Source organism: Lodderomyces elongisporus, chromosome 7 (assembly GCF_030384665.1).
Source record: "Lodderomyces elongisporus chromosome 7, complete sequence".
Taxonomy (NCBI): domain Eukaryota; kingdom Fungi; phylum Ascomycota; class Pichiomycetes; order Serinales; family Debaryomycetaceae; genus Lodderomyces; species Lodderomyces elongisporus.
Window position 1 is genome coordinate 135,460 of NC_083679.1, and position 21,238 is coordinate 156,697.

At 35.0% G+C, this 21,238-nt stretch overlaps 6 protein-coding genes across 6 annotated transcripts; 1 reads left to right on the plus strand and 5 right to left on the minus strand. All coding sequences in view use genetic code 12, as the record gives it.

Moving 5' to 3' along the window:
• Positions 1–429: 429 nt before the first annotated feature.
• On the minus strand, positions 430–2,259 carry PVL30_005023 (uncharacterized protein; the record flags this gene model as incomplete). The annotated part of the gene is made up of 1 exon (XM_001523206.1): positions 430–2,259. The coding sequence occupies one exon, from the start codon at positions 2,257–2,259 to the stop codon at positions 430–432; it is 1,830 nt and encodes a 609-aa protein (XP_001523256.1).
• A 612-nt stretch (positions 2,260–2,871) lies between these two features.
• On the minus strand, positions 2,872–3,906 carry PVL30_005024 (uncharacterized protein; the record flags this gene model as incomplete). The annotated part of the gene is made up of 1 exon (XM_001523207.1): positions 2,872–3,906. One exon carries the CDS (start codon positions 3,904–3,906, stop codon positions 2,872–2,874), a length of 1,035 nt encoding a protein of 344 aa, XP_001523257.2.
• Positions 3,907–4,199: 293 nt separating this feature from the next.
• TEL2 (telomere binding protein) lies at positions 4,200–6,674 on the plus strand (the record flags this gene model as incomplete). Its single annotated transcript, XM_001523208.1, has 1 exon — positions 4,200–6,674. The coding sequence occupies one exon, from the start codon at positions 4,200–4,202 to the stop codon at positions 6,672–6,674; it is 2,475 nt and encodes an 824-aa protein (XP_001523258.2).
• Positions 6,675–6,956: 282 nt separating this feature from the next.
• Positions 6,957–8,459, minus strand: PVL30_005026 (uncharacterized protein; the record flags this gene model as incomplete). Its single annotated transcript, XM_001523209.1, has 1 exon — positions 6,957–8,459. One exon carries the CDS (start codon positions 8,457–8,459, stop codon positions 6,957–6,959), a length of 1,503 nt encoding a protein of 500 aa, XP_001523259.2.
• An 801-nt stretch (positions 8,460–9,260) lies between these two features.
• Positions 9,261–10,892, minus strand: PVL30_005027 (uncharacterized protein; the record flags this gene model as incomplete). The annotated part of the gene is made up of 1 exon (XM_001523210.1): positions 9,261–10,892. One exon carries the CDS (start codon positions 10,890–10,892, stop codon positions 9,261–9,263), a length of 1,632 nt encoding a protein of 543 aa, XP_001523260.2.
• A 1,407-nt stretch (positions 10,893–12,299) lies between these two features.
• On the minus strand, positions 12,300–14,531 carry PVL30_005028 (uncharacterized protein; the record flags this gene model as incomplete). Its single annotated transcript, XM_001523211.2, has 1 exon — positions 12,300–14,531. The coding sequence occupies one exon, from the start codon at positions 14,529–14,531 to the stop codon at positions 12,300–12,302; it is 2,232 nt and encodes a 743-aa protein (XP_001523261.2).
• Positions 14,532–21,238: the final 6,707 nt, after the last annotated feature.

Consider the following 21,238-nt stretch of genomic DNA (forward strand, 5'->3'; position numbering starts at 1 on the left):
ATTTAGTGCAAAAAAACTATCAACGAGTTTGATCAATAAATCTAAACTTTGTCTCTTTTGTTCAAAGTAGGCTGCATTACTTGTTTATCCCATGTGTAGCTTAGTTGCTGTCTAGAATTATCAAGGATTTCATTTTTTTTTCCATCTAAAAGATTTTGGCTCGAAAATTGACGAAAGTTTTCTCTACTAAGTAATGACCGTTGACAATCTTTTTCACATGTCACGAGAAAATATCATCAGCCATTTCCTTCAATTTATACAAATAATGCTTACTCTTTTTTCATTTTTCATTTTTCATTGTTCTTTTTTCTTTCTTTCTTTTTATTTATTTTTTTCTAAAAATCCATTCAATTATTGTCAAAGAAATGTGTTGTCTATTTTATTATTATCTAAAAAGCTTTTACTTAATCCACTTTCACCAATCACCTCTCAATATACAATGACTGCCCACGATGCCAATATAGCCAAAATGCACGATACCAACACTACAAAACTAACAACAGTTCTTTCCCAAAATGGTATCTTGTTACCACATAATCGTAAATAGAAAAGTCCTGGTAATATGATACAAATAATAAAACAAATTGAAGCTCCAAGAATGCCAATAATCTTCTCAAACTCTGGAAAAACAATCGCCAAACCAACAAATATGGCATTGACACCAACTCTAATAAGAAATCTAGTAGTAGTAGTAATCCATCCACCGATCTTAGAGCCCATAAATGATGATGTAGAAGGTGACGAGCCCGCCGCGTCAGCATTGGCTACACCCAACAATACATCCAATGCCGAAATAATGGGCTTTGCATTCAAAGGGGTCTTGGCCAAGGGGATGATACAAATCAATCCACTTATCAAAGGGTAGCACCATGATGGATAGCCTTTGGTATCCAAAAGTGTGTTTGTTATTTCATTGCTGCATTTGGCTCCAAACATGAGAAACCCAATCACAGCCATTGAAGTATCCGTGGCCAACGTAATAGCATAGGTATACTTGAGCGACTTTGTAAATTTTTCAGGGTGTCGCATATCACTTTTCAAGTTGGGGAAGATGGCATGGCCACCAAATGGTGCCATAAGAATACCCACGGCAATCAACAAGTTGGGCAACGAAGTCGGCCATAAGTTTGTCGGCATGATCTCAACAAGTGAGCCCGGTGAAGTTTGCTTAATCAAGCCACAAACCATGACGAGAATAGTGATGGTAATGGTGGACATGATCCCAAATAACGAAAAAATGGAAAGAATGGATAGTGGCAAGAAAGTAAACGGTGTCAAGATGCAGAATGTAATGAGTTTTGTTGTGGTGTCATTGTCGCTAAACACTCCGCTTAATGAATCGCTGAATAAAATAATGAGAGATACACCTGCTCCCATTAAATCAATTGAGAAGAGCAACGAAATAATCAATTTTGCTGTTGACCCATATGCTGCATAGCCCAAGTCAGCATACGTCATGATGGTGCTGTCAACATCCATTGCTTTGGAAAGTAACTTTGCTGTCCAGTAAGTGACTAAACCACATGCAAGCAAGATTGGAATTCCTAAAATCCAGCCTGCTTTCATGAGCCCCACAGGTAACGCCAAAAGACCAACTCCAATCAAGACATTCACCGAGTTGAAAATAGTTTGCGGCGAGGTTGATTGGCCTGCTAAAACGGTAACTATGTTTCCCTCTCCATCTTCAATCTTTTTCAACAATACTTGCGATGCAGTAGTTGCCAATGAAATAGAGCTTCTCAAACTTGAAAATGAAGGTTGAAGCCGGGCTCTTTTCCTCGATGCACCAATGGGGATCCCACCAACACCAACGGTAGAGCCCTGTCTTGACCTCGAATCGTTGATGGAATTGATGATATCGTCGTGATAAAAGACCTCATTATTCGGTGACATAACTGCCGAGTCTAAATCATTACTGGGATGGTTCATAAAAAGCTGGTTTCTATTGTGCAAGTCATGCACAACTGAACTTAACCTCTCTCCTCGAACCGATGGTACCATATACTCCGGATCAAATGTTTCATCTTCATTAAAATCAGCACCATCTCGCTGTGACGACTGACCATCTACAAAGAAAGACCTCTTTTTGTGAATGTTGTTATCAATTTTTGACGCATTAAAAAACTGTGCACGGGTAAATGAACTGGCAAAGTTGTGCAAGGAGTTGGGTCCTTTAAAAGAACCGATAGGGTTGTCTAGAATTGTTTGCGACGGGCGCCGTGATAGCAAATAAGAAGACTCATTAGGATCAAAGCTCATGACAGATTCTTTTGAAAATAATTTTCTAAAATGAATGCAATCGATTTGACAATGACAACGACAATAACAACGACAATAACAACTATAGTGATAACTGGTTCTGTTTCTTGATAAATTTTTCCCCGTTATAGTTTTGTTGATCACACAGATAAGAACAACTTGAAATCGTCAAGCGATGCACAATCATGCATCACGTGAAGAATTTGTAAACAAACAACAAACAGACAAAAAATAGAATGGAATTAAAAAAAAAAAAAAAGTAAATAAATAAAAGAGAGCAAAAAAAAAAGAAATACTAAAAAAAGACAAAAAAGAGAAAGAGAAAGAGAAAGAGAAAGCAGTGTAGCCGACACGGCTGCCGGCAAAGGAAAAAAAAAAATCATACTGGCATTGTGAGAAGCGGTTATGTGATTGGGATCAAGGTCTGAAAGGCTTATTCTGGGAGCAGACGTATGCTACCAGCACTCAAAGGTACAATACAAAGACTTTACTCCAGCAGAGATGTGGTCTCATATTTTAGGTTGTCCTAAATAATTTGTTATTTTTTTTAAAAAAATTACATTTATATCTACTTGACAGTATTATTATACCTCACAGTTCACACCTCGTGGTTCACAACAAGTCGCTTATTAATACATCAACATCATCCACTCTAAGAAACGTTGATCTGTCATGGTGGACTTTCTTTGCCTTTTCACCCTCATAGTAAACGTCCATATTCTTCATTATTCTAGTAACAGGATCAGTCAAGCCCAACCCCGCCAATAAAGTGTAGTATGCGTCATTTCCAGCATTGTGTAAGTATCCATGCGGTATATCCAAAGAACGCAAACAAGAACGTAAACTACCCTGATTTCGAGAAATGCGTACCAAGTCAAGCGTATCAATCTTGTTGATGGTTTCGGGAAGCAGTATACCCAACAGTCTAAAGAACTTGACTTCTGCAGAAACTGCATGGCCCATGAATATCCCGTCTTGCTCAACCAAAAGCTTTTGAAGAAGCACCTTTAGAATTTTGATAGCATCAACTTCCTTCACCACTAGTGATGTTCCATTGGAAAAATAATCCTTGTTATCAGGAACGTACCTACCATTTCTCAAATGGATATGCTCTTCAACAATAAGATGAATCGGCTTAATGTGTGGAATCATCGAGGAAGAAGAGGTTGATGGGTCAAACACAGTAATACCTACTTCTGTAACTTTTGAGTGCTGTCGTTCATAACTCTCACAATCAATAGATATGATCGGTCGTGTTTTACTCAGTACCAATCCCAAAGCGTGTTTTAAGTAGGCCATGGACCTTTCCTCTCTACCCTCTTTAAAGACAAAATGCTTACTCCTCAAATATTCTTCAAGGTGGATCTTGTCCCCTTTCGCTATTCTACTTCGAAGTTGAGCAAGTGCTTTTGCTGCTGGCAATCCTGATGATTCCAGGAGTTCCGGTGAGTTCGATGGTGAGGCATCTGTAGCGATACTCGTATCGGTAATACTAATGTTTTTTTCATACTTTGGCAATAATGGGCGATTTGACAAAGACTGATACGTCACTGCAGAAACCTTTTTCTGCGCCAGATTCTTATAAACTGGTTTCTGAACTCTCGATACATGGGACTTGACTTGCTTCATAACTGCTGAAAATTGCATTTCATTGGGGGTATTTTTTTTAATATTATTTTGGGGCAGAAAAAAACGAGGTTTATATTGTCCAGTAGGTTTGTAGATGGAATGGCAGTTTTGTACCTTGTTGTATAATACTCTTTACGCGCCGCAGGTGTTCGGCTGCTTATCCCTTCTTCTATGTTCTATTCTTATATTTTTCTATTATGGTTTTTGGGAAAATTCAAAAATCAAGATAAACCACAATGCTATACACTTTTGCTTAGATAACTTTCTTAACATCACAATCAGTCTATCTCCAGAGGTATATTCTAACTACCATGAACAAGGATGTTGAAATTTTAAAAAACCATCCTAGCGTTGATGAACTACAAGACATTTTGGAGCGAAACCGTGACAATGTAACATTTGCGTACGTGAATACCATTCTTAATTTCACCATCCCTGAAATATACACCATATCTACCAGCTCCAATTTGCTAGAAGATAATTCGTTAAATACCGCGATACAAAATGTGTTTTATTCTTCATTGATTGGCTTCGGCAATCTTGTTAACAAGATTTCCACGTTGAATAGGGATATGAAAAGTAAAGAGTTGACTCAGCTTTACTTGGACATTTTGCAAAAAGTAGTCGATGAAGGATTGATTCCTCAATTGGTTTCAAATGCAAAGTCCCAAAGCGAGCTAGAAGAGATTAACAAGTTGATTTTCAAAGGCAGAGTCTTATCAGTTGTGAATGAGGTATCCGTTCTACAACATATCGAGATTGTGAATGAGCATTTAAGTAGCACGAAAGGATACGCCACGTACTTGGCGAAATCACTTGTTCAACTCTACATTAATGAAAGTGCTACCGACAAACTTGGCATTAGCAACAACAGAGATAACAAGACCTTAGAATCGTTCATTCACTCGATACTAAAGCTAGGCAAAATCCCGTTTATAACATTTTTCAATGTATTTTTTCAAGAACCATATTGGGACTACTTTGTTGCTACGTTTCGTGGAATGAGGACTTTTCAAAAGAAAAGCTACGTCAAGTCATTTTTTGTCGAGTACCTACCAGAGTCAAGATTGATCACTTTGTCAAAAAATTTACCTGCATTATATCAAATTCTTCAGTCACTGTTTGCTGAAGTATTATTCAACGATGACGCTATTATCGAGCTCATTATTTCCACTTGTGACAAAAATTTAGTACAGCTTGGAGCAATGATTCTCAATAGTTCAAGTAACTCAAGTCTTGAAAAAAGAATGTTGAAGCAACTACTGATTTGGTCAGATACGGCATATATCAAGACCGAACCCATCACATATCAAGAAACTCGGACCTATTTTTTATTAACAATGATGTCTTATATGAAGCTTAAAGACTCTCAATTTGTCAAGGCGTTGCTAAAGCATAAACGTTTTTTAGAAGGGGTTAGCAATCGACTACAATCGCACTCCAATAATGCAAAGTCTCTTGCCATATTGTTGGCAGATAAAGTATGTAAACTCAATGGAGAAAAACAGATTTTTGAAAGTGCCAACATAAATAATCCATATAGTAATCTACTTGAAAGGAACACGCCTCCAATGGATAATCATATTTCATTTGCGGTTGCATGGTCAATCATTAGAGGCGAAAATCAAGTTGAAGAGCAAAACACTTTGATTGAAGTAGATAACTCAACAAGTACCACTGAAGCTTCAACAAACTCCGCCGCATTAGCTTCTCAAGAAGTTAATGATTTGGAAAATCTTCCACAAAAACCCAAAATCCCCAATCCTATTTACATAAAAGACTTACTTACGTACCTCTCGAAAGATACGAAAAACCCCAACGCTTATGACTTTCGACGTAAAGCTCTTGTTTATGGCCCGTCTTTGCTCAAGCAGAAATCTCAGCGCGGAAACGAAGTTGAGTTTTTTGCAGAAGATCTCATAACACAATTGATTGCGTTGGATAATTATTTTAATGATTCAGATTTCGATGATTTAAAGTTGCAAAACATGATAGCGGTGATTGTGACGACTCCAAAAGTAACATTCCACTTATTTAATTTATTGTTGAATGGCGATTATTCGCTCCAACAGAGAATTACCATCCTTTCTGCAGCTGGCCTAGCCGCAAGAGAACTCCGAGGGTTTAAAGATGATATTGAGGATGTGAGAAAAAGTGCAGCTGTAAACACTAATAGTGGTTCTAGCACTATCACCAACACCGTTACAAATATAACCACCAAAACAGTTGCACAGATGCTTCCTCCTCAATTGCATGAAAAATACATGCAACTTGAGACTCTCACCAATTCTGCAACAGAACAGGCGAAAATTCCCCAATTCCACAAAATTATTGCGACAAACTTTTATTTCCCGCTCCTAAACGTTTGGTATGAGGCAGGCACGATAGATATTGGACATTACCTGCCAATTTTCATATCTCATTATATAAAGACACTTCTGATATTCATACACTGTGCTTACCCTTCCGCAACTCAGCTTAATGATATGTGCAAGGAGTATCTCACTTTGAGCTGTACTGTTATAAAAAACTTGAATATCGACGAGATTCAAGTTGTGCAAAGTGTCATATTAGGTATTTTATTGGTGTTTGATGTACTTGACAGCCTTTATATTGTTCAAAATTATACCGATGATCTAGGATTGATTTCGCAATGGCTACAAAGTAGCTGGGAGATGATTAATGATGAAGATGTCAAATCAGCTGCTGCTAAATTGTTGTTGACAATCCTGGACATGGCAAAGAAATATGAAAGAACAATGCTATATCAGGATGGGTTTTATTAACCTTTGAAAAGGAATAAACAGGAATCAAAAGATAAAGGAAAAAAAAAAAAAGAAGAATAACAATAGAGATCAAAATGCTTTCAATAGATATTAATTATAACCATTTTCAACATGTGCCTGTATATATAGTGTAGCATTTTGCATTTTGCATTTTGCTGTTTCTTTTTTTTTAGATTCTATATTCTGTACTTTGTTTTCCAATTTTTCTTTATTATATATTTTATAACCTCTTTTATAATCTATTTAATAATCTAATTTATAATTTATTTTATAATCGATTTGTTACTCTGGCTCCATCAGATCCGAGTCTACAAATATTGATTCCGTTACCTGATTCTGGTTGTTTTCCGCACCAAATAAGAAACTCGTTGCCTCAATAGCAGATTGTATCTCCATCAATGTAGCATCGTTACATGTACGTATTTTCCTCTGTAGCTCCTTGCGTTTTTCAATCAGCTTAAATTTCTTCTCCATCTTTCTTTCTCTCGCCAATTTCTCCTCCTCCTGTTTCTTCAATTTTGCATATTGTGCTTTTTCTTCCTCCGTCATATTTTGAATCTCGTTTGCAACCTTTTCAACTTGTTCTTTATGTAATTGCCTTCTTGACTCTTTCGCTTCGCGTCTTTCCTTTGCAGCTTTTTTCTTGTCCTCAATTTCTTCGGGACTTAATTCTTCCACCAATGCTACATCCAATCTCTTCAGTAATCGTATATATGGATCACACAATTTAAAGGCTAATAGTAAAGTATAGTATGCGTCGTTCCCTGCGTTGTGTAGAAAATTGTGTGGTATATCTAGCAGCTGCAACGAGCGTGCCAAGCCAACATTGTCCTTGCCATGTTGAATCTTCATCATTTGAGCAGTATCAAGTCGTAAATGGTTTTGCGGCAAAGAAATACCAAGATTCTTGAGCCACTTGACGTCTCCACCAACATCGTGCCCAACCAAGTAAGTTTTTTTCAACTGTTGTTGAACATTTTCTTCAACCAAGGCATCTCCATTTTCAGATGCAGTTGTGTATACAAAAAAATGGTCAATCAAAGCTTGCACAAATACGGCAGCTTCGTATCTACTCAATACCAAAGTCGTTCCACCGTTGAAGTTGTCAACATGATTGGGCACATACTGTCCATTGATAAGTTTGACTGTTTCCTTGATTCGAATATGTATCTGTTTAATTGTCGGCATTATTGATACTCCACCCAAATTAACAATATTAGCATCTCGAATATTATTTCTGGCTTCCCCTTTCGCAAATGGATCATAAATTGCAATACCAATTTCCGTGATTAACTTTGTATTCATTTCCCAAGCCTCTACATCTAAACTGAAGAGCACTGCAGATCGAGTAAAGACATCGCGAATCGTATTGGCATAGGATAATTTTTGCTGGCTACCGGTACCATTTGCTAGTCGAGGATTCTTACTCCAAACATGACTTTGTTCCTCGAGGTATGTGTCAACAATCTTGTGCAATATAGGTGTTACTCCAAAATCTGTATTTAAAATCGACAGTAGCAGCAGTGGTGGTGACAGTGGAAATTCAACTTCGAAGTTAGCGCTGTATAGTTTATTCAAGCATTGCAATACATTATTTTTGTCCTCCGGTCGAAGCACTTGAACAGGTTCTGCATTTTTCACATGGTTGTAATTGGAGTTTGAGTTTGAATTCAAATTTGAATTTGAGTTTGAGTTTGAGTTTGGCTCGGAGTATGTTTGTCTTTGAAATTGCAGACTGTTCTTTTTATTTCCATTCTTATTAAATTTACCTTTGTACTTGCTCATATTTCTGTGCACTATATAGGGAGGCTTAAACAATATGGACACAGCTCTCGTGGTGGAAGATAAACAAGGAATGACAGCTCTAGTAAAGTAAAACAAAGTGATATTTCCTATAATGTTGGATTAAAACTAAGAATGATAGATACAAAATAATATTAAATTAAAAGAAAAAAAGAACCCCCCGAACTGTATTTTTTTTGGGATCAATGAGCTATTATTGTGTAGACTGAATAATACACTCAACGACGACGGGAAATTTGGTTTAGATGATCTTGATGCGTCTCGAGCCCCACTAGTATACTGCATATAGTAATACGAGAGCTTAAACTATATCCAAATTGAACATATGTGCTGCATTTGAGCCGCACGCAAAAAGAAAATTTATAGAAACGGAATTTTTTAAAAGAGAAGCAATTTTTAAAAACGTATCAGTAATGGTGATTGGATCTCAAAGTTTTCAGTTATTCAATTAAATTGTATTTGAAATCGGGACATGCTCTTTTTTTATTTTGGTTCAGAGTGAAAGAAAATAATCTTAGTTACACTGATTTGCTTTATCCAATGAAGTGGACTAAATATCGTAAAGATGAAGTAACCTGTGATTCCAATACCAAAATTTTTTTTTTCCTTTCTTTTTTTTTCTTTTTGTTTTCAAAACGTGTGTTGCACAAAATTTATGGCTGCAAAATATATATATATATATATAGATTTAAGAAAGAAGTATAAAGTACACATTAGCATCTTTTTGCTTTACCTCTAAACTAAAAGTACAAGGCTGATTATATCTCCAACTTCTCCCCCTTGTTAATGGTCGAACCTAAAATCGAGTCTCTTGTTTCCTTCGTCTTTAGTTGTTTTTCTGTATTGGTCCTTTTCGTCTTCACTCATTGTGCCCCAAATTCGTTCCCTGGTTTGATTTCTCCAGATGTAGTACCATTTCGTTAACAACAAAAGCGGAATCACCAGCAAGGTAAGGATCCATAATTGTAAAAGACCTCTCTTGTACAATGGATAATCATCGGCTCTGAAGATGTTCATTGCAATTATTGCATCTGCCTGAACAAACATATTGTATAATGCTGAGCAAATGGATCTAGTTCTCACTGAATTTGAATTTCTCGAGACCCAAGACACTAAAATGGCATGAATAAAGGGATGACCACTATAAAGTGTATTCAACACATAACTCGGCCAAGCTTGCACGCCTGAACCAGGCCAGAATCTAATGACTCCAAGAAGAATGACTCCATAAACTGGCGCAAATATTGAAACCAATGCGCGATTGTTGAGCTTTTCTGAGAACCAGGTTATGAAAAGCAACATTACGATAGCCAATACCGCTTGCGGGATGGTCAATAGGTTAGTTTCTAATGTTCCAAATCCCAATTGGCGTGTTAACAAGACAAAATAGGAGCCAAATGTAAAATATCCAATATAAGCAACCAAACCAATTGCATAAAGTGGCCACATGTCGTAATCAATCAAGCACTTCCAAATCTCCTTCAATGTCATTGCTTGACGATTATGCATTGAACCTTTTGTGGGGTCATCTCTCAACACTCGATTAACAACGATCTTCTCCTCGCGCTCAGTGAACCACCCCTTTGGATGCATCCAGTTTTTGGTTTGAACAGCTGATGGAACCATCATATAAAACGAGAGCAATCCAATGCCTAATGTAAATAGACCCTCCCACAAAAACAAGTGCCTCCAGCCGGGCCATCCAAATACTCCGCGTAATCTCAAAATGCCAAATGCTGCCAATGCAGCCAACACCTGGGTCAAGGTCATTGTTGTCCAGAACCACGATAACCTAATTGGTAACTCTTTGCTAGTGAAAAAGTAGCTTAGCCACAAGACCAAATCGGCAATAAATCCGCCTTCTATGGCACCAATCAATGCTCTAGTTATGTAAAAGCCAGTTTTATTTTGAAGAGCAACTTGTGACAAAGCAACAATACTCCATGCACATATTTGGATTGGAATGAAGATGTCTGGCCCCAATGCCTTTGATAACATTTGCGATGGCACTTCTGCAACCAAGAAAGACACGTAAAAAATTGTATTCCCCGTATTGAAATCATTTGTTGTGAGCCTCAAGTCCTGTAAGAAATTATCCGAAACAGCTTGTTGAATATTACCTCTATCAATTTGCAAAGCGACAAACATAAGACATGCTGCAAATGCTACTCTCCAGTTTAACTTGCAAACAACTTGCTTCTCCTCTTCTCTTGTCCATTGGAAACTGGGGTCAAATGCTTCACGGCATTCGTAATTCACCTCGTTATAAAAATTTTTATAATATTCAGCAACATGTGGGTCAAGAAATGGGTTTGGTGAGCATGACTCCGAGTATAATTGTTGTACTTCTTCAGAGATTGAAGAGGTTGCAGAAACAAACTCTTTGGTTTCTTTCAATTCAGTTTGCTTTGACATTACTAATACGAGATTCTGCTTTATGGAATATGTTGACTTTAGACTCCTCTATATTGTTAAGTTTTCTCTGGGTTAATTCACATTCAGATGAAAGCCAAAAAAAAAAGAATGAAAAAAATGAAAGAAAAAGCATCAGAATGAAATAACTAAATCAAATCTAACTCTTGCCAACCAACCTTTATATACCATCAACATCTGACCACCAAGTGTCCTTGTCCTTGTGAATTCGAAAACCATTAAAGGGTCATAAGTTTGGAAAATTGAAAAAAAAAGGAATAAAAAAGCAAACTCGTTATTCAAAAGTCCCCTTGGTACAAAGTTGATTACTGTGGCGCTTGCGTAGATTATAAAACTATGGTTGCAAAAACTCAAACAAAACTGATTTGGTTAAAGGATCAAGAAAAAAAAAGAATAGGAACACAATTGTAAATATATTTTCTTGGACTTGAAACTATTTACAATCTTTTGGTTCATAAAGGAAAAGAAAAAAAAAAGAAAAAAAGAAAAAAAGAAAAGAAGGTGAAGGTGACGAGCTGAAAGCCAAGACTTAAAACTCAAGCCTCAATGATCAAACTTCAATACATGATTTTTTTCCCTCCCTTCCCATCTATGCCACCGCTTTACCTCCCCCTAGCTCACCCGTCTTAATTTCACGATAAAGTTTCAAGATTCGTCATTTGCAATACAAATCACTTCACTAACTTTATGAGTTTGGTGATATTCAGTATCATACCTAACTTATTCTGTGGTGTCAACACCATTGATTTCTCTTCCGTACCGAATATTTTTGATATAGCAAGCTATAATAAAAAGGGTGGAGTTACGGTGTGGAAATTGATTGGGTTGTACAAGGAAAAAAAACGATGAGAACAAGTTTTTTTATTTATTTTGGAAAGTATGGAATTACGGATATGTGTGGGTATGAGTAGAGAAAGGAAAATTGACAGAGGAGAATTGCACATACAGTGGAAACGCTAAACGAACCGTGTTTAACACTTTCACGTACACTGTTAAATATTTCGCAACGATATGTATACAAAGGCAATAATTGAAATGGTTTTTGTTCCACTTTACATATTAAGCTAATATTGAATTAGTAAAGATATGAAAAAAAAGGATGCTATAAAAATAAAATGACAAACAAACAACTCAACAAACTGTTGAAAAAAAGAAAAAGGTAAAAAAAATCAAAGCAAGTAAAATGTATGTAAAAATTTGTTCTCAAAAACAAGAATTGAATTGTTGTTTCCAGCACTCTTTTATCCCATACTCGTCTTCAACTTTTTTTTAATTTTTGTTGAATTTTAAAACTTTATATAAGGGATTGTGTTCTGCAACTTGAACCTTTTTGATTATGGATCCACAAGCCTAGAAAATGGAAAGGAACAAAAAGAAAAGTTTGTGTGCTTAAATGTGGATGGAGGAATCACTAAAGAATTGAAATGTAGATGCTGTTGATACAGGCGAGCAGCTCATCCCCATATTTCCCTGTGTTTGCTTCTTCTTCCCGTTTGCAATGTCAATAGCGCCAACTGTAGATTGCACGCCCACGCCCGCACCTACGCTCGCACCCGCACCCGTATCGCTCTTTGTTGCTGGACTAGTTGTAGTGGCATTATTGGCAAAGCAGAAATTGTTAACCAAGTCTGTATAACTGAATCCAGCAAACGAGCCATTTCCATGCGTGCTAATGCTAGATGCGCCAATGGGCGAAGGTGTATATTTGTTATCCTTTTGACGTTGGCGATTTGAGTACCGGTGATTGGATCCGATAATATCATTCAGGGAATAGCTCTTGTTTATAACTGGTCTAGTTACTCCATGACCAAAAGTCGTAGCAGTATTATTATTATTATTGTTGTTGTTGGCTGCTGCTGCTGCTGATGCTGATGCTGGTAAAAATGTTGGTTTGGTATCAACAAAGTTATTTGAGATGGAAAGTCCACCAAGTTTCAGATCCAATACATCCAAGCCGTGGCCACTGCCCAATTTGTTGCTCTTTTGATGTTGAATTAATTTTGAACAAACTTCTTCAAATGGTGACGGTGACCGACCACCAATAGTCGAGGTCAATTTAGAAGCCAGTTTTATGGTATTTTTACTATTATTGTTACTACTCAAACCAGCTTTTGAAGTGGCGGTGGTGGTGTTTGCAGTGGTAGTAGTTGTGGTGGCAATATCAAATGTATAGTTTCTGCCCAGGTTATTGGCCCAGTAAACTGCACCGTTAACTTCATACATAACGCACATCTGTAACTTCATTGTTCCCGAAAACTTTTCTTCATCCTCGTCGCCCGTCATATTCATCAAATCTCTCAAATTGATCAGAAACTTAAACTCGTCAATGTTTCCAGAACTCTTGACAAAAGAGATAATTTTTTCACCCGTCAATTTGCAGCTGCTTTTCCAGTTGTCGAGTGTCATCTTGAGTGAAAGACGTTTTTCAAAAGCCAAATTAACAACCAGGATAAATCCACAAAGAAATGCATTATTGACAGTATTGTGTTGTTTCAACAAGTATGCAGATGAAAGCCATACATTTCCCTGTCCAAGCTTTGAGTAGCCATTTTGTGGAATATTGTGTCTGAGTAGTCTATACTCAACAACTTGTCTTTGTTCCTCGGTTTCCTTTTCTTCATCGTCAGAGCTAGAGTTCCATCCCCAGTCAAAGTATCCTTTTCTGGATGATGATGACAATGATGATGATGGAGATAAGGATGGCAAGGAGCTGTAAAACTCTCCTTCGTCAAAGAGCAAATCTTCAACGTCATCCATTTTCCGTGCTCTTCTATTGTGTAATGGGGCAAATGTATATTCATTTGGTGGTGATTCGCAAGGACTATTGCGTGAACTCACACTAGCAGGACTCTCCAAACCATCAAACATCTTGACATTGATGAGTCGTGAAGCAAATCTAACAGATTTGCGTGGTGATGCAAAGCCTGAATTCGTATTGTTGTTGTTATTGTCGTTAATAATGTTTGGAGACGAAATGGATCTTTGAAGCAATGTGGGCAACTTCAATGACGACTTGACCAATTCTCCTGATTTTTTGCGAACTAGCCTTGGTGGCAATTCACTAGTGGCTAAGTTTGAAGACTTTAAAGAGTTTGTGGAGTCTGTAGAGTCTGTAGAGTCTGATGAAGATGGCAAAGTTGCAGCCAATGTTTTTGGTGGGACATAGTAGTTTGGTATATTAAACTTTCTAGTCTTTTTAGGTGCATCCAAAGTGGTATTCAAAGTGGTATCCAGTGGCACATTAATGGCAATTCTGGGTAATGTGGATTCTTTTGCCATGACTGGTGTTGGTGCACTTATCAGCACTGGTTTGTTATACTGTGGAGAACTAGACTCCTGTTTTGATCCCTGTAATTGTGGGTGTTGCTGTTGATTTTGTTGATTACCGAGTTTAATAGTGCTTGTTGATGACTTGATAGTGTCTATAGAGTCATTTGACGATATGGTGGATAAAGATTGTTGGTAAAATAATATTGGGGATGATGTCACTGTGGATGGTGGTGATATGGTATAGCTAATGGGTGATGAACGGGATAGAGTAACTTCAGGTGATGATGAGCGTGGTGACGCTGATGTTGCAGAAGGGTCTAGCAACTCCTTTGTTGCCACAATTGTAGACATTTCTATATATGTGGATTAAAGGTGATGTGTAAGTAAATGTGTACTCTGAGTACTCTGTGTATATGCAAATGAAGAAGCAAAAGATAGAACCAAACAAATTAAACCAAAAAAAAAAACAAATAGGTAGTTGTAGTTGTTTACTTGGTTATGGTTTGTGGTTGTAAAATATTGTGGCGGGTGATAAAGTAGATATAAGGTTTCTTCTAGTTCTTCTTCTGCTCTTTCTTTTTTTTTTCCTTTTCTTTTTGATTTCCCTCCTTTTTCTATATGATGATAATGCTAGTGTGATACTGTGGGTGAGTGAGACTTGTATTGTCTCTAGGATACTTTGTCCTTCAAATGCTAATGCTAACTTGGTGGAAAAGCAAAGGAAAAGGTGGTGAATAGCCAAAAGAAAAACGAATAAAAAGCAAAAAAAAAAAAAATTATGGGCTATGGGTTTTTTCCTTTTCTTCTTCTTCTTCTCTCAGGTTTATTTGGTATTCTAGGGGCAGATGTGGTTCTTGATATATCTGACCAAAGTACGCCAATCTTATAATTATTTTATTTTATTTTATTTTATTTTACTTTATTTTATTTTATTTTATATGTATATTTTTTTTATTCTGTAATTCAAGTTTATGCTGCCCAACCCCCCAAAGCAAAATAAAAATAATTATAATAATTATAATAATAAATAATTTAAATTAAAATTAATTTTTTTTTTTTTTTAATTCAAATCTCAAGTTATATTTGCTCCCTTTTCCGTCTTTGGCTTTGTAGTTTTTTTTTTTAATTTTTTTAATTTTTGGGGCTATTGATTTGAACATTTTTTTTTTTGTTGAGTATGTCGATTCTCCTATTATTATTATTATTCTTTTCTTTTCTTTTTTTTACTTTGTTGCTCTGTGTTTCGCTGTTGGTTGGGTTAAAATTATACCTTTTATTCCTTTATCTGTCTTTTACTATATTTTATTTAGTTTAAGTTTGTATAGATTTGGCGTCACAGCTGAAATTTTAATTTTTTTCATTAATTAAATGTTTGATCTAAGAAACAGTTGGTTTTCTGAGGTGTGAGTATAAGATAGAGATGAAAAGAAAAAGATGTTAATAATGATGAGTTAGCAAAAGCGCAAGTGTTGGTTGTAGAAAGCAATATGAAAGGAGTGAAGGTAATTCGAAGTAATTAGAGGTGGGGGGTAGGTGGGGTGGGGGATTATAAAGTTTAAAAAAGGGGAATTGTCCAGTCTAGTGTTGCTTTGGTACACAATAAGGATATTCCCACGGGGTATAGATATGTTTCACGGAGTAAATTGTGTAACACGCAAAAATTTCACCTTTTTTTCATTTCTTTTTCTCTTTCTCAATCTTTAGGTTTACTCAACACAATGCTTGCTGCAGTGCGTGTCAAGTACTCGGAGTTAAAAAAAATAAAAATAAAAATAGAAATAAAAATAAAAATAAAAATAAAAATAAAAATTAATGTGACCAAGCGCAACAAAAAAACAAATAAAAATAAAGTGAAATTAGGTGAGCAATAGCGTGTATATGTGTGTGTATATTTGTATACTTGTCTATGTGTATGTATGTATGTGTACTTGTCTATGTATCTATATGGGTTGATGTGTCCAAGTGTGGAAATATCGGATTGTTAGGGTAGCGAATAATTATTGGAAAGAAAGAAAAAAAAAATTCTTTCGATCAAAGTGGGTGCGTCAAATGGTGTCAAAGAGAGAGAGAGAGAGAGAGAGAGAGAGAGAGAGAGACCAAACTTACACAAAGACCATATACAATTTATTCGTAAGAATTTAAAAATAAATAAAATTAAATCAACAAAAAAAGAAAGAAGTGAAAGGGATGATGTTGATGATGTTTGGTTAGTAGCTCGTGGAACGGTAGGTTAAACCCAAAAAAGCATAAAAAAGTGTAAAAAAAGGGAAACCGTGATGCGAATTGATAAAAAAAGAAGAAAGCTGGGAATTAGAATGTATTTTTGCCAAATGTTAAAAATCCAGCAAACTTTATCTACATGTGTATGTATATATTACAAATATAGACAATGTTTGTTAGCCTACTGTAGAGAGACAAAGTAGGAACCAAGACTTTGAGAATCAGCAGATTTTTGCAGCTGATGGGGGGGGAAACACAATATTGATAATAATAATATAATAATATAATAATAAAATAATAATAAATATTAAAAAGAATTTAGTGAAGATTGACTTTTATGGTACGAGGGCAAAGACGAAAGAGGGGAAGGAGTGTTGGTATACAACCTTTAGTATTTGTTTTCATTTTTTTTTTCTTCTGTTGGAAATGCGCAAATACACAAAAATAAGAAAAGTGAAACGGAGTTATAAAAAGTGGGATTTTGCAAGTGGCAATATGAATTAAAAGTATGCAGCTACAAAAGCTAAAATTCTGTATGTGCACGTGATATAGCAGTAGCATAGACCTAGACCAATAGAATTGTAAATGTAAATATGTATATATATGTATATACTTGCAAGTAATTGATTATATTGTCTTTATGTTTCTTGCAAAAGAAAATATCAAGATTAGAATAATTTGAGACAACCAGCATATTCTTGCAACCAAAAAAGTTCTTATTGGGTTTTTGTAAACCTTGTCATTTTTTAATTAATGTCCAGTTGAATGCAACTTTTCACCCAGCACTAGAAGAGTATCAAAAAGTATCAAACTAGTCAATTATTATATATTTTATTTAATTATTTACTTTAATTCTAAATTACTGTTATCAAGAATTGTTTAAGCAAAGGCGGAATAGAGAGAGACAGAATGGTATTATACAGTAAATGAACATTGTAGCAACCCCCTCATCATCATCATCATCATCATCAACATCAATGTGAGCAACAACAACTACATTATTATTGTACAAGTAAATACAAATTTGTTGGCAAGTAACTTTAAAATATCCACCAACAAAATTGGTAATTTCCCAATAAAATAAAAAATAAAATGTAAAAAGACAATTTGGAGACATGGTATACATCACCATCAATCAATCAAATTTTACGAAAACAGAGAATATAGAAAGAGTAACAAGAACAAGAACATAAAACATAAAACATGAAAAGCTTGGTATCATTATTTGACTTACGAAAAATATACCAATCACACAGTATTTACACTTTGTCTTCTTACCATAAATAATAATCATAATAATATGAATAATACAAATAATAGGCTAGAAGTTATAAAGTAATAGTAGTAATAATAATATCCGTATATGTTGGGTCAGTAGGCCGATATTTGATTTGTTCTGGGGTATTTTGTATTTTGACAAAACTTTGACTTTGGTTTAGACTATTATCTCTGTAAATTATAAATGAATATGTCTATAGTCTTGTTTCACTCTAACTTTATATAATTCAATTTTTTGTTTTCATTATTTTTTTTTTAGGTTTGTAAATAATTCTTACAAACATTCCTTCGCTAGATCAATTGGCATGTGTGATGTCACAGTACAGACCACAACTATTGGATGTGGTGGTCTTGACAAGGGTGTATAGGTATGAATCGACTAGTGAGTATCTACTACTACTCTGATAAGAGATAAGGTATGGTTTGTAATCGCACGAGTAGTAAGCAAAAAAAAATAGAGAAGAAAAAAGAACCCCAAATCTTTGTTTTACAAAACAATACCTAACATATATTTTTACCCACCCACACCGTCACACACACTTATACACACCTGAAACGTTATTTTAGATGCTTATATAACAAGTATAAAGTATAGACAAAGAAGAGGGAGATAAAGAACCGAACAACGAACAAAGTATCTATATAAAGAGATGTATTATACATAATATTATACTTAATATTACAAATAGTAAACATAAATGAAAATTTTTAAAATATAACACACACACATTGACAAATACATATGGCCAAAACCCATCTCCCCACCTTCGTAAACTACAGATCCCACTCTCCAAGACTCTCTTGTCGTTATGTATGTATATATATACATCTCTCACTTACTTATAGTCTCTCTTGAATAACAGTATGGTAAGTACATAGTATAAATACACAGTTTTGTATTTGCTCATTACAAAGCAACCCAAAAATACTTCACCCTTTTTATTTTTTTTTTTTTTCTTGCGCACTTTTAAAATTAACTTTTATTTCTTTTCTAATAGCTTTATTATATTTCTCTTTACACTACGTGCAAGTGATACCACTTTGTGCATTTTACTTCTACAAGAGATGCATTATTACTTATATCAAATGGGGGGGTGCAAAAGAGAAAAAAAGGAATAAAAAAGGAATAAAAAATAAAAAAGAAATTTTCAAGACTTGTCTAAGTTATGAGAAAAGAACAATAAGCGGAATAGAATATTGAAGGGAGGTATGTAGTTGGGGGTTAGGGTAAAGGACATTAGGGCTTCAGTGCATACAGCTAAACACTAGCTCATCTCTGAGACTCCGTTTCCATATTGGCTTTTTTGTTTTCTTTTTTATTTTTTTTTTTTTTTGATCGTGGATATTTCGCAATCAAAGGAGACAAGACAAATTGAGAAAAAAAAAGGGGGGGCGAAGACTAGAAAGGAAGGAAGGAAGGAAGCAAGGTTATGTTTCAATAGTATGTGCACCATCTTGCATCCTAAAGAAAAAAATAAGAGAAAAACCAGAGATATAAACACGAAACCCAAAAAAAAGTGAGCTAATTATGTTGAAATTTTTGCAACGAGTAGTGACACATTCTAATATATATTTATATATATGTATGTATGTATGTATTAACTTATAGGGATAAATAGGTGCATAAACAATTATTCTGTTTAAGTACTACTACTATTAGATCCTCACCTCTCTGTGTTTAATTCACAATTAATTAGTGTCATGGGGTGGGGGAGAGAAGAAGAAGAAGAAGAAGAAGAAGGACGCCTTTAACGTGGAGATTTATTTTGGGGTTTATGGAGTATTTTTCACATACACAAAAAAAAGAAGCAGCAGCAGCAGCAGCAATAATTGAACACTAAATTGAGTAATTTATCTTCTTCCCCGCTTTCGCTTTTTATCCCACTTGTGTTTTGTATACAATTTCAGTATTAATTTTTTATTCTCTTTATTTTTTTTTTATACTGGTAGCCAATCGAGTGAGAGCACTGTGTGAGTTTTGTGGTACATCCTTTGCACTTTGCTCTACACCACTATAATGCATCAATCAAAGAGAAACAACAAAGGAGGAAGAAGAAGAAGAAAAACCAAGGGAAATAAAAACTTTCGATCTTACACAAACTCCAAACAGAATTTTAAAAATAAAGCCTATACAATATTTACCTAAAAGAAGAAATAGCAAATAGACTGGAAAGAAACATTCTCTTTTACTTTTTTTTTTTTTAGATTAGTAGGTGAAGTTCTCATCTCTTTTACAAAAGTGTTGCAAAAGTATATATATATATAACAACAACAACAGCAACAACAACAAATTGGGATACTACTCTTGTATACACTTGTAGTAACAAATACTTTATCCTTTATCTTTTTTTGACAAGATTTATTCTCTATCTTTATTTTTTTGATCAAAGTTTAATCTCGAGAAGCGAGTCTCGGAGTTTTATCTTCCCCTCCCTCCCCCCTGTTTATTTCTCTCTCTCTTTCTTTTTTTTTTGGGCTTTTTCCATTTTTGCAAAGTAAAGAATAGCAAACGTTTGTTTGTTTGTTTTTTTTTTTCTTGTTTTGAAGTTTTAAGATTTGTTGTGTAATATATGTGTAGAGTATAGTATATATATATATATATATATATATATATATAACTCTTTACTCACTCACTTACTGTAACATATTAGCAGAGTGTTATGTTTCCATATATATAGATATTGTTGTATACTTCTCTGATTTCTGGTTTCTCATTTCAAGTGTGACACGTCCTTAGAGAAAAGTTGAACAAATCTGTTTAGCATCCCTTTCACATATCCTATTATATTTTAACACTTTATGCATACAATGCGCTTATTGTAAGTATCTTATAATCTATGAGAATTCTGCAAAATAGAATTTTTTATTTATTTTTTTTAACTCAAGTGACCAAGTATACTCTGTTTATAGGATACCATCTGCCATATATATATATATATATATGTATATATGGTTTTTGGAATTGAAACACTTTCTACTCAAAAAACCCCCAACAGAAGAAAAACAAATAACCCAAACCCCATTCATCTTACATTCCTTTAACATTCCTTTTATCTTACTTTGCACTCACAATACCTAATTTCCAAACTCAATTCTCTCTTCCCCACCCTCTTCCCCCTTCCCAATTTACATTATAAGTACAATGTTATATATATATATATATATGTACATTCAATGTGGCAAAAGAAAAAAAAATACAATAAATGCCCTTACACTTTAAACTGAATAGCTTCGATCACCACCTATCTCCTCTCCTCCCGCCAAAGTAAAAAACAAAAGAAAAGGAACGAGAAGTGGTCCCACTATTCCAACCTACGTCTTATCCTCTTCTTCTTCTTTTCTTTTGTTTTTGACTTAGATGGATGATGGTTAAATGTTAAAGTTTTGATCGACAATAAACTTTTTTGCAAAGTGTAAATCCTCAACAAACAATCAGACACAGACGCGTTGTAAAGTTTTAGATACTGGCACACATACATACATACATACATACATACACATTGTAAAGAACCACAATGTTTAGTAACAAGTTAAAGATGTGTACAGATACGCAGATCCAA